The 15,384-nt window shown below is 33.0% G+C and overlaps 2 protein-coding genes across 2 annotated transcripts in view; one reads left to right on the top strand and one right to left on the bottom strand.

The window, feature by feature from the left end:
- LOC143196376 (uncharacterized) overlaps positions 1-2,055 on the bottom strand; it is a 63,456-nt gene extending 61,401 nt beyond the window's left edge. Inside the window, exon 1 of the mRNA XM_076404039.1 lies at positions 1,968-2,055. The gene's annotated coding sequence lies outside the window, so the exon portion shown is untranslated. The remainder of the gene's footprint in view (positions 1-1,967) is intronic.
- Positions 2,056-8,276: 6,221 nt separating this feature from the next.
- On the top strand, positions 8,277-11,868 carry LOC143195351 (uncharacterized). The gene is made up of 5 exons (XM_076402409.1): positions 8,277-8,738; positions 8,799-8,917; positions 9,202-9,472; positions 9,530-9,697; positions 9,800-11,868. Exons 1-5 carry the CDS (start codon positions 8,417-8,419, stop codon positions 11,740-11,742), a joined length of 2,823 nt encoding a protein of 940 aa, XP_076258524.1. The 5' UTR covers positions 8,277-8,416; the 3' UTR covers positions 11,743-11,868.
- Positions 11,869-15,384: the final 3,516 nt, after the last annotated feature.

The following is a 15,384-nucleotide window of genomic DNA, read 5'->3' as shown; positions in this document are numbered from 1 at the left end:
GAGAGGAAACGAGAAACGTATGTGTGTAATTGTTCAGAATGTATATAAGCATTTAGTTAATATATATGAGAGAATGGACACTTACTGTTTCGCAGATACGGCAAAATGCAGTGGTTAAATCTAATTTTATCAAGAAAAATATACACCAGTACTATGAACAAAATAAACTATGGATAAATACATTGATATAAAAATGGTTTGACAATGAAGCAGGACAACAAAGGAAACAAGAACTATATATAAATATCGAGATAGGATGAAGAGAGAGGAAACGAGAAACGTAGATATGTGTGTAATTGTTCAGAATGTACATAAGCATTTAGTTAATATATATGAGAGAATGGACACTTACTGTTTCGCAGATACGGCAAAATGCAGTGGTTAAATCTAATTTTATCAAGAAAAATATACACCAGTACTATGAACAAAATAAACTATGGATAAATACATTGATATAAAAATGGTTTGACAATGAAGCAGGACAACAAAGGAAACAAGAACTATATATAAATATCGAGATAGGATGAAGAGAGAGGAAACGAGAAACGTAGATATGTGTGTAATTGTTCAGAATGTACATAAGCATTTAGTTAATATATATGAGAGAATGGACACTTACTGTTTCGCAGATACGACAAAATGCAGTGGTTAAATCTAATTTTATCAAGAAAAATGTACACCGGTACTATGAACAAAATAAACTATGGATAAATACATTGATATAAAAATGGTTTGCCAATGAAGCAGGACAACAAAGGAAACAAGAACTATATATAAATATCGAGACAGGATGAAGAGAGAGGAAACGAGAAACGTAGATATGTGTGTAATTGTTCAGAATGTACATAAGCATTTAGTTAATATATATGAGAGAATGGACACTTACTGTTTTACGACAAAATGCAGTGTCTAATTTTATCAAGAAAAATGTACACCGGTACTATGAACAAAATAAACTATGGATAAATACATTGATATAAAAATGGTTTGCCAATGAAGCAGGACAACAAAGGAAACAAGAACTATATATAAATATCGAGACAGGATGAAGAGAGAGGAAACGAGAAACGTAGATATGTGTGTAATTGTTCAGAATGTACATAAGCATTTAGTTAATATATATGAGAGAATGGACACTTACTGTTTCGCAGATACGACAAAATGCAGTGGTTAAATCTAATTTTATCAAGAAAAATGTACACCGGTACTATGAACAAAATAAACTATGGATAAATACATTGATATAAAAATGGTTTGCCAATGAAGCAGGATAACAAAGGAAACAAGAATTATATATAAAAAGAAAAACATGCTCTCTGATGAAAATAAAATACATTACTCGGATATTATTGTTAATTAGATGGATTAGGCCTCCAAGGGATACGATAGCTGGCTTGGAAAAGAGTTAAATATAATTAACTCTTACCTAAAAACTACTGTGGCTGCTTAATTAACTACATAAAGTATTATATTAAAATTCTATCCCTCTGTAGTAAATAAACCTGTTTGTATATGTGGAATGGTCTATTCTATGTTCTAAATATATATTGTAACGCTCTAAATGTTTCTGATATTTTGCTTATAATTATAATCAAGATATTAATAAAATTAAAAGATATTTGATGAATAAATCGAAAAGTTCAACTAAACGGTCATCCGTAATCTGTTATTTAATAGCGCAAAGCAGAGAAAATTCTCTATTTCTGCCCGAACAACAAGCGAACCGAACAAGCGGCTGATTCAGTTTATCAACGGGTAAAACGCAACCGAAACTGGAGTCAAACTTTTTGAATAATGAAGTAACTTGTTTCGTGTCGAGCTTGCGAGCCGATCGTAAAATATGTACATAATTGCATTTGTTGCCGTACGTACGAATGCCACGGCATCGTTAGCATTCTAACTGGGACGATTTTTCCTACTTTCTACAGTAAAAACATCGCAAAAAATGTACGTTTTCAAAAACTTACCGCCGGTATGGTGTTCTGAAACGAATTCGGACGGAATTGTTCTCCTGCTGTCGGGTGCTGTCACTGTCTCGGCACGTGACAGTTTCAGCTGATAACGCCGTAATTTGTATTATTGAGTTTAGATTCTCAAATCAAGTTTTACGTCATAGAATAATCAGACATAGAGGGCGGTTTCCGATGTAAAAAGTTGTGACTAAATTATGTACTTTCGAACCACAGAGAGCGCCACAAGCGGGAATATTTTAGCGGGAAATTTAAAAACATAATTTACAATAGCTTGTGTTGTGTTGTAGCTTGGCCACAATAGCTAATAGGTTAGAGTTATTTTATTTTGTTTGCATTGAACTCTCTTCTACACACTTATGGTATCCCTTGGAGGCCTAATTCACCTAATTAACAATAATATCAAAGTAATGTATTTTATTTTCATTAGAATGGAAGATGGCGGAAATTATAATGATTTCCAAATCTGAAAAGTCACCAAACGAAATAAAAACCTATAGACCTATATCACTGCTGCCAGGAATATCTAAGGTTTTTGAAAAACTCCTGTTTAGAAGAATAAAACCGATCATAGGGAGAAAGAACCTAATACCAACACATCAGTTTGGGTTTATTAACAAGCATTCAACAATTGACCAGGTCCACAGAATAACAGTTGTTATTGAAAAAGCCTACGAAAGTAAAAAAGTATGCATAGCTATATTCTCTTAGATGCAGCACAAGCCTTCGATAAGATTTGGCATGAAGGCCTTGTTCATAAACTACAGAAAATGTTACCAAAAACAACACACCGAACTATTAAAATCGTACATTACAACCAGAATGTTTAGAGTCAAACAAGAAGAAGCTTACTCTACAATAAACGAAGCTAAAGCAGGTGTATCACAAGGAAGTGTACTGGGGCCAATACTTTATCTACTCTACACTTGTGATATACCACAACTGGACAATATTACGATGGCTACATTTGCTGATGATAGTGCGATTATAGCTGTCGGAGACAATAGTGAAGAAGCCTCACGAAAATTACAACAGGCAAGTGACAATATAAATAATTGGACAAAAGCTTGGAAATAAGGTTTTTTTTATTTTTATTTAGTTATTACAACGATTATTATGTACATATTTTATTTTAAAATGTTTTTTTTTATGTTAGAAATCTAAGTTTGATTATTTTTTAATTTTTAGTGAATTCCTTATTTATTTTTTGAAGCCGGTTCAATTTTTTTTGTTAAAAATATTTTGTTTTATTATATGACCATAAAAATTTTATTCTTGTAAAAACAAAGTCTGGAAGTTCCATTAGACCTCTTTGTGAGTTATAATTTTAATCCTGTTTCTTAACAGTATATAAAGTTGGGACTTAATCCCTGGAGATCTGCATATCTCTAAGATTTCTATAGATTTTTTCCAAACTAACACTAAAGTTGTACCTAAAGTAATTGTATTAAATTTTGTTTATATTGAAAAAACTTCTCACTGTTTTTATAAATTTCATAAATTTAACCTCTAATAGAACTTTGAAAATATTTCAAAAAAGGTTCAATGACTGAAAAAGCAGATGGCTATATTTTCAAAAATTATATGTAATCTTTAATTTTGTTTTATATTTTAAAGTATCCTTTTTACCAACGAGGGTTTATCTGGACTGGATCTACTACTTAACGTGGGCTCCGAACCACGGCGAATGATCAACTTAGAAATTGTCCTAGAATACATCCGGTCTTACCCAGCCTGGTTACTGGCGTGACTGGGATCATTTTTCTTGTTGGATTTTACACTTCTGTCTAAATCACAAACATTAAACAATCACAAATATAAATTTACCACCATGCCTCAGCGGGATTCGAACCTGCGACTATCGCCAGTAGGTGGACCGTCCTGTCGCCTTTACCACTGGAAATGAGATTAATTCATTTAAACAAAGACGTTATGTTGTGAACATTTAAGGAGTTTAACAATATTTGTATGAATTTTCTTTCATGCCTGAGTATTTACGTAAATTAACTTTTATGTCCCTATAAAATATGAACATGTCGAAACAGGAGGTCGCTTGAGTTCCTTGAAATATTTAAAGTAGAGTAAGAGAGACGACAAAATAAAACAGTGGCAAAATGCAGGAAAACAAATCGACTTGAGACGGCGTGTGTCGGCCCCCAGGGGGCCATAGAACCGGGGGGACGGACTATTAAATATGCATTCGGTGCTCCGAAGTAGACCACAACTTAGGGCCCGGCTACGTTTTGGTTTTTAGTTGGTGACGTATATTGCTTCGGTCTTTTCTCTGGTCCTCGTCTATTTTTAAAAATTTGTTAAGGTTGTTCGGCAATCTCCGATCTACCTCACGTTATTTATCTCGCAAATGGGCACGAGACGTGTTCTTTTTCTCTCCCGGTATATCGGAAGGCTTGCCTTTTCAAAATTGTAAATTATTCATTTAATCAGGAGCCGACGACGTCATTTAGTCTGTGTGGTATTTGCCTGGAAACTGGACTGAAATTTATTTATAATTTAGAATTATATATTGTTTCTTTTTGTAAACAGCTCGTTATAGTCAGTTTGGAAACAATAAGGTAATTAGCAGACACTGCAATAAAAGAGATACAATCAGTTAAACTAAAATTTTAATTAAATCTTAGACTAATATATAATCAAAAATTCATTCTAGTCTAAAGTGAGTATTAAAAAAAACAATATTTTCACTATCTGCTTTTTTACTTAATGTTTATTTTTAAATATTTTGGAGTATAATTTTTACTAACTACGGTTTTTCTGAACTGGACCTACGGCTTAACATGGGCTCCAAAGTACGCTCCTCGGCTGACCAACTTAGAAATCATTCCAGGAGACATCCGGTCTTAACTACTCTGGTTACTGGTACGACTAGGATCATTTTCTTTGCCGAATTTTGTACTCTGCCTAAGGAAAATCACAAATGTTAAACTATCACAAACATAAACTTACGACTATACCCCGGCAGGATTCGTATCCGCGACGATCGTAACAGCAGGAGGACCGTTCTGTTGCCTCTACCACTGCCGAACCATGCCAGCTTATTAATGTTTAAATAATACATAAAAGAACAGAAAGTGGAAACAAAAATGGTTGTAAACATATTTTTAAAGAGTTAAGTTTTGAAAATATGGAAACAAATTTTATTGAACGAAAAAAAAAATTAAATAAAAAATGGGACACATCTTTGGCAATATTTGGGTTACTGTTACTTTTAGTTACTTGTTCCCAAATAAAATTTCACTATTATATTATTGTTATTCATTTTATTAGATTATTTAAGAATTATTTTTTCCTGTTCATTTTCTAAGATATTCTCTATAACAAATGTGTCGAGCTCGATGAACGTTGATTTTTCACTTTTCTATCATGTTCATTTCACTTATTTAGGGCCTGGGAACCCTTGGCATACTTTTGACGACTGTTTAGGGTCATTGTATCATTAAAAAACAAAACTTCGGCCAATTAAATTAACTTTAGAAGGAATTGCATTTTTTAGCAGCATTATTTGTTCATTTTCAATCGGTTTTGATCATATAGAATGCGATCTCCACTATACTTACTTAAAAACACGTCTATGTCATCCAAAAATCTGAAATTTGGACTAATCGATTGATAGGATATTTTCCAGTTTAATTTTAATAGGCGCGGTTAAATGTCGATCTCGTTTTGATAGTGTTACAAAATAGTTATCTTCTTGTTTTGTTGTTAGATCTGGGACATCCAGATCTCTTATCTGGATCTCCTACAGGAGCTCGTTTCTGTGTACTGTAAACGAAACTTCGACCCAAAGTCAAGAAACTGGCGGTGTAGTAATCTTAGTCAAAAAGCACGTGTGCCGATCTTTTCTGAAAATATGGAAGTATTGATAAGAAACTAGAAATATTGATTATTCTTATAAGCATGTAATAGTAAACTTCAATGTCAATATATTGATTTAAATATTTATTGCACTATTTTTATGTCAACTAAAAATAGGGCGTTTCTAACATTTGAACGGTAGCATGTATACATAACTTTGTTCATAACTTCTTCAGCCAGTTGGAATTTTTAGTGATCAGATTTAAAATCACGTTCCTCAGTTTTTAGTCTATTTGATCTTATTTGGTTAGGCTACTGGCCTGTTTCAGATGGTTCTTCGCTATCCAATGTTATGCTCTTATGTATGGCCAATCACAGTTACAAGTAATCATAAATAATCACACAAACATCGATCACAACAACTTAATGCTAAATTTGAATTGATAACAAGATAACGATCAAGAGAATATATATGGTTGAACCTTTGGAACCTTTGGTCTTAGTATATACTTATATAAAATAAGCTTGTTGTGTTGACAACTAGAGTCAATACAATATTGCTGTATCAGCATCAAAGGTGGCTTTTGTGCTCTATAATATTATGTGGAGATCATTGATGTAAATATATGAGAGAGCACCAACACACTTCCCTGTGATCAAACTACATTCTTGAATGTTTGATACGAAAGTATCAATTAAACAAATATGATTTTAAGAGCAGATAGGAATGCTTAGATATCTGGTTTATCTTATACTTTCTAGAGATATTTACATAAATAAAATAATAAATAAATAATAATTTTTCTAAATAGAATTTACCCTTATACAAAAAACTTAACAATACTACTTAATGCAGCCACTTACAAAATAAACATAAATTGTGACAACTGAACGAAATAGAGAAAGTGCATCATTCTTATTATGCAAATTATCAACAAGTTATACGCTCAGTACAGAAGTTCCAATGGAATATAGTGCGATTGTATTTGTTATCGAGCAGCGGCAGAGTGCCAAGACAAAACAGTTTATATCCTGTCGGCGTCTCGCGTTGACGTTTGGATTTTCTTCTCCGTTATAACACCTAGCACAGATGGAAATTAGGCCGAAACATAAACTAGTTTATTATGAATACAATAGCATATGGAAATGTCTAATTTTATTTGATACTAGCGACCCGCCCCGGCTTCGCATGGGTGCAATGCTGATACTAAATTAAATACACTACAGAAAAAATATGAACGTTGTATATAAAAACATAGCGGCCCGCTCCGACTTTGCACGGGCATAAAATATATATGCCTATATCACTCAATGAAAACATGATTAAAATCGATCCAGTATTTTTGGTTCATTCATTACTGCCCTTGGCCTGCACGCATTAAATTTGGAGTAAAACAATTCCTCTTCCCCTATACTTACTATGAAGATTTCCTGCTATCTTTGGAATATCTAAATTCATACAATTTTTATTACATTACACATTTTTAAACGCAAATTTTAAATTTGTAATATCTCCGAAAATATTTGTTTAATTTACATCCTGTAAGGAACCATATTGATCTATATTAATTGCACACTGTATTTAAGGTATTAAATTCGATAAGGATTAATGCCGTATTGCTTAAAATAGCTTCGTAAATAAGCCATTTTCTCACGTAAAAAGTAAACAATAAAAATGGTTAATGTGGGTTATCCCTAAAAGATAAACATATACCATCGCGGACTTTTTTGTAGACCTTTTTATGGTGTACAATACTGTAGTACATTAATTTGATCTAACTCGTAGGGTTAGGCAGCGTTTTTGCTAATTGCTAAATAAGCCTAAAAAATAGGTTAATTTACGACATCACGTTAGAAACCTCTAAAATTAGCAATGTTGCCTTAGTATATTATGCATGTATTATACATATAAACCTTCCTCTTGAATCACTCTATCTATTGAAAAAAACCGCATCAAAATCCGTTGCGTAGTTTTAAAGATTTAAGCGCACATAGGGATATAGGGACAGAAAAGGCGACTTTGTTTTATACTATGTAGTGATAAAAATGCTATTTTTAATACTACATCTTATATATAAAAATGAATCGCAAAATATGTTCCTAAGCGCATAACTCAACAACGCCTGGACCAATTTGGCCAAATCTTTTTTTAAAATGTTCGTTGAAGTTCAGGGATGGTTTTTACGGCGAGAAAAATTAGAATTATTGCTGGAAAAACCCTAAAAATAGCCCTTTTTGTTTGAATTTGTTTCGTGTATCAGTTGACAATTCATCTGTCATCTGTCAAAAGTCATCTGTAACAGACAACTTTTTTTTTTTAAATTTGATATGACTTGAACTCAAATCCTTTTAATCCGTACGAATTGTTTTATTTATTTAAAATTTTTTATTTGTTTAAAATTTAATTCAAATTTTAAATAAATAAAACAATTCGTACGGCTTAAAAGGATTTGAGTTCAAGTCATATCAAATTTAAAAAAAAAAGTTGTCTGTTACAGATGACTTTTGACAGATGACAGATGAATTGTCAAGTGATACACGAAACAAATTCGTATATCGTGTTTTGTGCAGAGTGTTTAGTTAGTTAGTGTTTGTTTAGTTCGTGATTAGTGAAAAAATAATTTATATTTGATATGCCTCCTATAAGACGAAGCAATTTAGGTAGAAGAACCAGAAATGCTATAAACCAAGCTAATTACCGATCTAATCGTACTGCACAAGAACGTGACGACGGAAATGAACGTGAAAGAATTCGGATATCACAAACGCGTGAAGCGCGAGCGCGACATTCAACTAATAATCGCGCAAGTTTGAATCCAGCTGCTTTCAGTTACGATGTGTCAATTGACTACAGTAACTACCAATGTGTTGTTATTGGTTCCATGAACTTGGTTTGCTCACACTGTAAGGCATTAAAATACAAAAACGATGCCAATGGATTGTGTTGCGCAAATGGTAAAGTGAAATTGATACAATTGGATCCACCACCAGAACCATTGTACTCATTGGTTTCAGGAATAGGAACAGATTCTATACACTTTTTGACACATATTCAACAATATAACAATTGCTTTCAAATGACTTCATTTGGGGCAACAAATGCAGTTCGGGAAAATTTTATGCCAACTTTCAAGGTATGTATTATAGCAGTTACTCATAATTATTTTAGCGAACAAAATTTTCTGTCACCAAAGTTAAGATGTGTTACTAATCTTCAATTTCTTAATCATTACGAAATATATCACTTAGTCATCATATTATATGGTGATTCAGTTTCAGTGACACTTTTATTATATTTTATATTTGATAGATATTAGTTAAAACTAAATATATACTTTTTAAGATCAAATATTATTTAAGTTTGATCATTGACAATCCATTAATTTATACCACACCATAATATTTTTTTTATTTACAGATACAAGGGCAAATATATCACAGAGCAGGTTCACTGTTACCAGTGTCAGATAGCGACAACAAATTCCTGCAAATTTATTTTATGGGCAATTCACCACAAGAAATTGATCTGCGTTGTGCACATAACAATTTAGTAAAAAGGTCTATTGTAGAACAATTACAAACTTTATTTCATCAACACAATCAATTGATTATATTGTTTAAAACTGCCCTGGATCTGATGCCATCCGATAATCACAAAATTGTAATCAGAGCTGATAAAACACCTGCAGGTCAACATACAAGACGTTTTAATGCACCAACTATTGATGAAGTTGCTATCGTTGTAGTTGGAGAAAACTTGGAATCCCGTGATATTGTTTTACATCGTCGGAATTTTCAATTACAACCTATAAAGGAAACACACCGCTCATATGATGCACTGCAATATCCCATTATATTTTGGCAAGGTGAAGATGGCTACGATTTATCAATAAAAATGATAAATCCCATTACAGGTAACTAAAATATTAGTTTAGCTATGGCGATAATATCTCAGTCACTATATTATGTATTTTAATTTTATATTTGAATGTTATTAAAACAAAATCTGTTTACAGGTTCTGAAACCAACAAAAAAGTCAGTTCAATGAACTATTATTCATACCGCCTAATGATTCGGGAAAATGCAGATAATCACATATTGAAATGTCGGCGATTATATCACAAATATGTTGATGACATGTATGTTAAAATTGAAACGGAGAGATTAACATTCATCAGGTTGAATCAAACCAAACTCCGATCTGAAGAGTATATTCACCTTCGAGATGCGATTAATACTGATGGAAATGCACAGAATGTCGGTCGGAGGACTATTCTTCCAGCAACATACATCGGAAGCCCTCGGCATATGCACGAATATGCTCAAGATGCCATGTCGTATGTTCGTCATTATGGTACAGCAGATTTGTTCATCACATTTACATGCAATCCGCAATGGATAGAAATTAAGCAGGAGTTATTACCTGGGAAATCATCCATTGATCGTCATGATATTACAGCCAGAGTCTTTAGACAAAAGTTGAAATCTTTAATGAATTTCATCGTAAAACATAATGTGTTTGGTGAGACACGCTGCTGGATGTATTCTGTGGAGTGGCAGAAACGAGGATTGCCACATGCACACATTTTGATTTGGTTGGTTGAAAAGATAAGGCCAAATGAAGTTGATGCAGTGATATCAGCTGAAATCCCTAATGTACAAGTAGATCCTGGATTGCATGAGGTAGTTATCAAAAACATGATACATGGTCCCTGTGGAACTCTTAATCAAAATTCACCGTGTATGATGGATGGTAAATGTTCAAAACGATATCCACGGACATTAATATCGGAAACAATTACTGGTAATGACGGTTATCCATTGTATCGTCGCAGATCGACAGCAGACAACGGAAAATCAACAATTGTCAAATTAAATCAACAAGATATTGAAATAGATAATCGTTGGATTGTTCCATATTCACCCATTTTATCAAAGACATTCAAAGCACACATCAACGTTGAATCTTGCCATTCAGTGAAATCGATTAAATACATTTGCAAATATGTAACCAAAGGGAGTGATATGGCTGTGATTGGAATTGGTGCAGAGAATTCTAATGATGAAGTTACCCAATACCAAATGGGCCGCTATGTTAGCAGTAATGAAGCAGTTTGGCGAATATTTTCTTTTCCTATTCATGAGAGACACCCTTCTGTTGTTCACTTAGCTGTGCATTTAGAAAATGGACAAAGAGTGTATTTTACAGCACAGAACGCAGTACAAAGAGCTGCTCAGCCACCATCTACTACATTAACCAGTTTTTTTGAGACATGCCAAAACGATGATTTCGCACAAACATTGCTATATTCTGAAATGCCAAAATATTATACCTGGAATCAATCCTCAAGGAGATTTATACGACGGAAACAAGGAAAACCAGTTCCAGGATATACAGATGTATATTCCACCGATGCGATTGGCCGGATTTATTCAGTACATCCAAGCAATGATGAATGTTTTTATTTACGACTGCTATTAGTCAATGTACGTGGCCCAACATCATTCCAACAGTTACGAACTGTTGATGGTGAATTGTGTGGATCCTACACAGAAGCCTGTCAACATTTGCAATTGCTTGAAAATGACGCTCATTGGGATCAAACTCTCAATGATGCTGTAATATCATCACACACTCATCAAATACGAACATTGTTTTCTATAATCATATCTACATGCTTCCCATCAAACCCAATTGATTTGTGGATGAAGTACAAAGATTATATGTGTGATGATATTTTGTATCAAATACGGAATAGAATGGGAAATCCAAATATACAAATCAGTGAAGAAATTTACAATGAAGTATTGATTTCAATTGAGGACATGTGCTTGATAATGTCAAACAAACTATTAATTCAATTAGGCCTGACCGCGCCCAATCGTCCAATGCATGACGCTTTTAACCAAGAGTTGCATCGAGAAAGACTGTATGATCTCAACGCTTTGAAAGAATAAATTCAAACAAATCTTCCACTGTTAAATGAACAACAGAAGTATGTATTTGAAACTCTTATGAAAGTAACAAATGATGAAACTGGAGGGATTTATTTCTTAGATGCACCTGGTGGTACAGGAAAAACTTTTTTTATTTCATTAATATTAGCAACAATTCGCTCACAAAATAAAATTGCACTTGCACTCGCTTCGTCGGGAATCGCAGCAACTTTGCTTGAAGGTGGTCGAACAGCCCATTCAGCACTAAAATTGCCATTAAATATGCAAAGCAATGAAACTCCAACCTGCAACGTTTCGAAGAACTCTGCAATGGCAAAGGTTTTGCAGCAATGTAAATTGATTGTTTGGGATGAATGCACGATGGCACATAAAAATCTTTGGAGGCTTTAGACAGAACCTTAAAAGATCTACGTAGCAATAATAACCGATTTGGTGGTGCAATGATTTTATTAGCAGGAGATTTTCGTCAAACATTGCCAGTGATTCCACGATCAACGCCAGCTGATGAACTCAATGCATGTCTAAAGTCCTCCAATTTGTGGAAACATGTACAAGTACTTCATTTAAGCAAGAATATGCGTGTCGAGTTGCAAAATGACCAATCTGGAAACATATTCTCTAAACAACTCATTGACATTGGTAATGGCAAATTTCCTATAGACATGTTGACGGCTTGCTTTTGCTATGACTATAAACAAGTCCCAGGGGCAATCATTAAGTGTTTGTGGTATTAATCTAGAAAACCCATGTTTCTCACATGGTCAATTGTATGTTGCCTGTTCCCGTGTTGGAAAACCATCAGATTTGTTTATCTATGCGCCAGGTAATCAAACAAAAAACATCGTATACCACAAAGCAATATAATGATAATAATAATAATAATTATGATTCACATGATTAACAATAAAGCGATTACTTACTTTTCAATCCTTATATATGTTTTATTTAATTATTTTTTATTCACAACGCCCTATCACCAGGGTGATGGTTCTGTTCAGGAGAATTTTTTAAAATACGTAGGCACAAAAACTGCCACATTACAAATCTTTTTGACAGGACGAAGTCTGTCGGGTCAGCTAGTACACTTATAAGGATCAGTAATGAATCATCTATTGTTATCCATCTTATTTGAACGGTGTCGAAGGACTTAAGAGAAAATTAAGTTAATCAGTTCACCATCATGTATTATTTGTTCACTGCCCAAAAAAAATGTGGCGTGCTTTAATGGACGATGAAAAGTGTATCTACTAGGACAATCTAATACGAAACTAATTAGATAGTTCAAGCTTATCTCCTACATCTCATTGATACACAAACAGTAATAGTTTCAGTAGATTCCTAGAGTCCAATAAACAGTTTTCTTTAATTATTGAGTAGAACTTAACCATTAACTAAAAACTATACAGAAAGAACCAATAATTATTACTCTATTAGTAGGTGCTTGTATGTATTCAGATCACATTTAAACGACTTAAAAAAAGTTGGAGGTTCTATGTTCGGCTGTATATATTTTTTAAATATATGCTCGCCGATTCCTCCGTCTATTGTGGAACGATTTTCAAAATTCTTTTTTTATTGGAGGTGATATCATTGGAACCAACTCATGATGTGAGTGGAGGAAGGATTTTAAATCTAGGGAAGAACAAAATTTTCGAAGGCACCTACAAAGTTTTAAGCACTAACTACAGCATATAACGCCGCGTAGAAATATTGTGGACAATTGCTTCTATAGTGTAATGATTAGAGTGTTTAGTTCACTAACGGAGGTAGCGGGTTCAATTCCCGGCGTTGACAATAACTTTCTGTTATTCTAGTTTAGTTAGAATATTTGTTAAATCACCTAGGCCTCCTTATTTTCAATCATTGTTTCTTTATTCCTTTTTGTCCTCAACTGCATAATTTATTGAGTAAATATCTAACACTAAAAAGAGAAAAATAAAATATTTTTAACAAAAAAATTGAACCGACTTCTGAAATAAATAAGGAACTCAAAGGAATTAAAAAATAATCAAACTTAGAGTTTTATCACACATTTTTACTTTTACTAGATGTGATGGCTCAGATTATTATTAGGATAATTATTTAGCGGTAATTTTAATTGAAAGAAAACGCGACACAACGAAATATAGTTTAAATTTCTAAATAAACTTAAAACAAGTTAAATATTATTATATATTAGAGATTCTTATTGATTTATCTCGATGAAATATTGAGAAATACTCCTGCAGTGTATCAAGAAAAATAGTATTTAGAAAAGTTTGCTATATGTTCAAATGTCTGACGGGATATTCTGATTTACAGTCAGTGTAACATGCACGGGATGGTATCGATCGGTACTTGATTATTTACCCCAGCCGTTATCAACGTCAAACTAACTTAAACCCTGTGGATAACATGTCAGAAATATACTAATAAAATATAGTAATATATGTCTTACTATTTTACACAATTATTTACGATATTGATCCAGTTCGTTTAAATAGTGATAAACATTTTAAGAAATATAAAAGTGGGAATGAAATAATTTCTAAAGTGAGTATAATTAAGCTAAAACTTGTGTTAATTTTTTTAATTAATTGCAATGAAGATCTGGAAGATGTAGCACATGTTAGAAGCCCTAAAGTTTATTCTATCGACCAAATATAACAGTTATTATTCAGTGCCTTATCATTAAGTATTATTGAAAAGATTTTATTATTAAATAGTACTCATATTAAGAATGTATAATCAGGTCCACAAAAGGTTATGGCTGCACCTTATGTAATTCAGCATCTGCCACTTATTTATGAAGAATAGAAAGAACAAAAAACGGTGCCTTGTTAATGGCATTGGTAGCCTTTATCTTTTGAATATGCAATGCCTTACGTTTGTAGAATCACTTAAACTTCGAAGAACGAGACCGGCTCTCAAACAAAATATAAGATTCATAGCCCAGATTGGCGATGGCTCTGTAATCATTGTGTGCTTGCAGAGGATGAAAATATTTCATCTTTTTTATTATTATTTAATTATTATATTGTTACTAATCGTTTCCGACTAACCTACAATTTGTCTTTATGATAACTTAAAAATAATTATAAAACTATTGGACCCATCGGCTCTATCTCAGTCTCTGGTGAAATAATGTTTATGCATGTCGCTGCTGTATTTTTTATTGTATGCACCTCACTACACAACACTACACAATACTACACAAGATGAGATGGTTTGATTCTTTTCAGTCTGTGTCATGTTCTGGTGGTATCCAAAAGCTGATATACTTCAATATTCTGATGAGAATGGAGTCTTTCCTCATGCCCCCTTGCAATTCTCTTGCTTTCCTGACTTACTGTGTGTATCTGAAGGTCTGGATCGATGTAGGTAACCAGTACTATAATATTTGGGTGCGCCCACAATACCTCTCAGGACTTTGTTCTGAAAAAAATATATTTTGTTTATGTTACTCATTGCAGAACATTCCCATAGTTGAACTCCGTATGTCCATATAGATTTTAGTATTTGCTTATATAATAGTAATTTATTATGTACTGGTAATTGTGATTTTCATCAAATTAGCCAGTACATTTTCCTATATTGCATTTCCATTTCTTTTCTTTTCTTCTTTATATGTTCCTTCCAGCGAAGTTTTGCATCAAGGTTCAT

This window comes from Rhynchophorus ferrugineus, unplaced genomic scaffold, assembly GCF_030347505.1.
Source record: "Rhynchophorus ferrugineus isolate W39M unplaced genomic scaffold, kcgeb_rfMv2 rfM4, whole genome shotgun sequence".
NCBI lineage: Eukaryota > Metazoa > Arthropoda > Insecta > Coleoptera > Curculionidae > Rhynchophorus > Rhynchophorus ferrugineus.
This window is presented reverse-complemented; position numbering and strand designations above follow the sequence as displayed.

Coding starts and splice junctions, on each gene's coding strand:
- LOC143195351 (XM_076402409.1), top strand. CDS start 8,417: ATGCCTCCTATAAGACGAAGCAATTTAGGTAGAAGAACCAGAAATGCT. Junction 8,918..9,201: donor ATTTTATGCCAACTTTCAAG/GTATGTATTATA, acceptor TTTTATTTACAG/ATACAAGGGCAAATATATCA. Junction 9,698..9,799: donor AATGATAAATCCCATTACAG/GTAACTAAAATA, acceptor ATCTGTTTACAG/GTTCTGAAACCAACAAAAAA.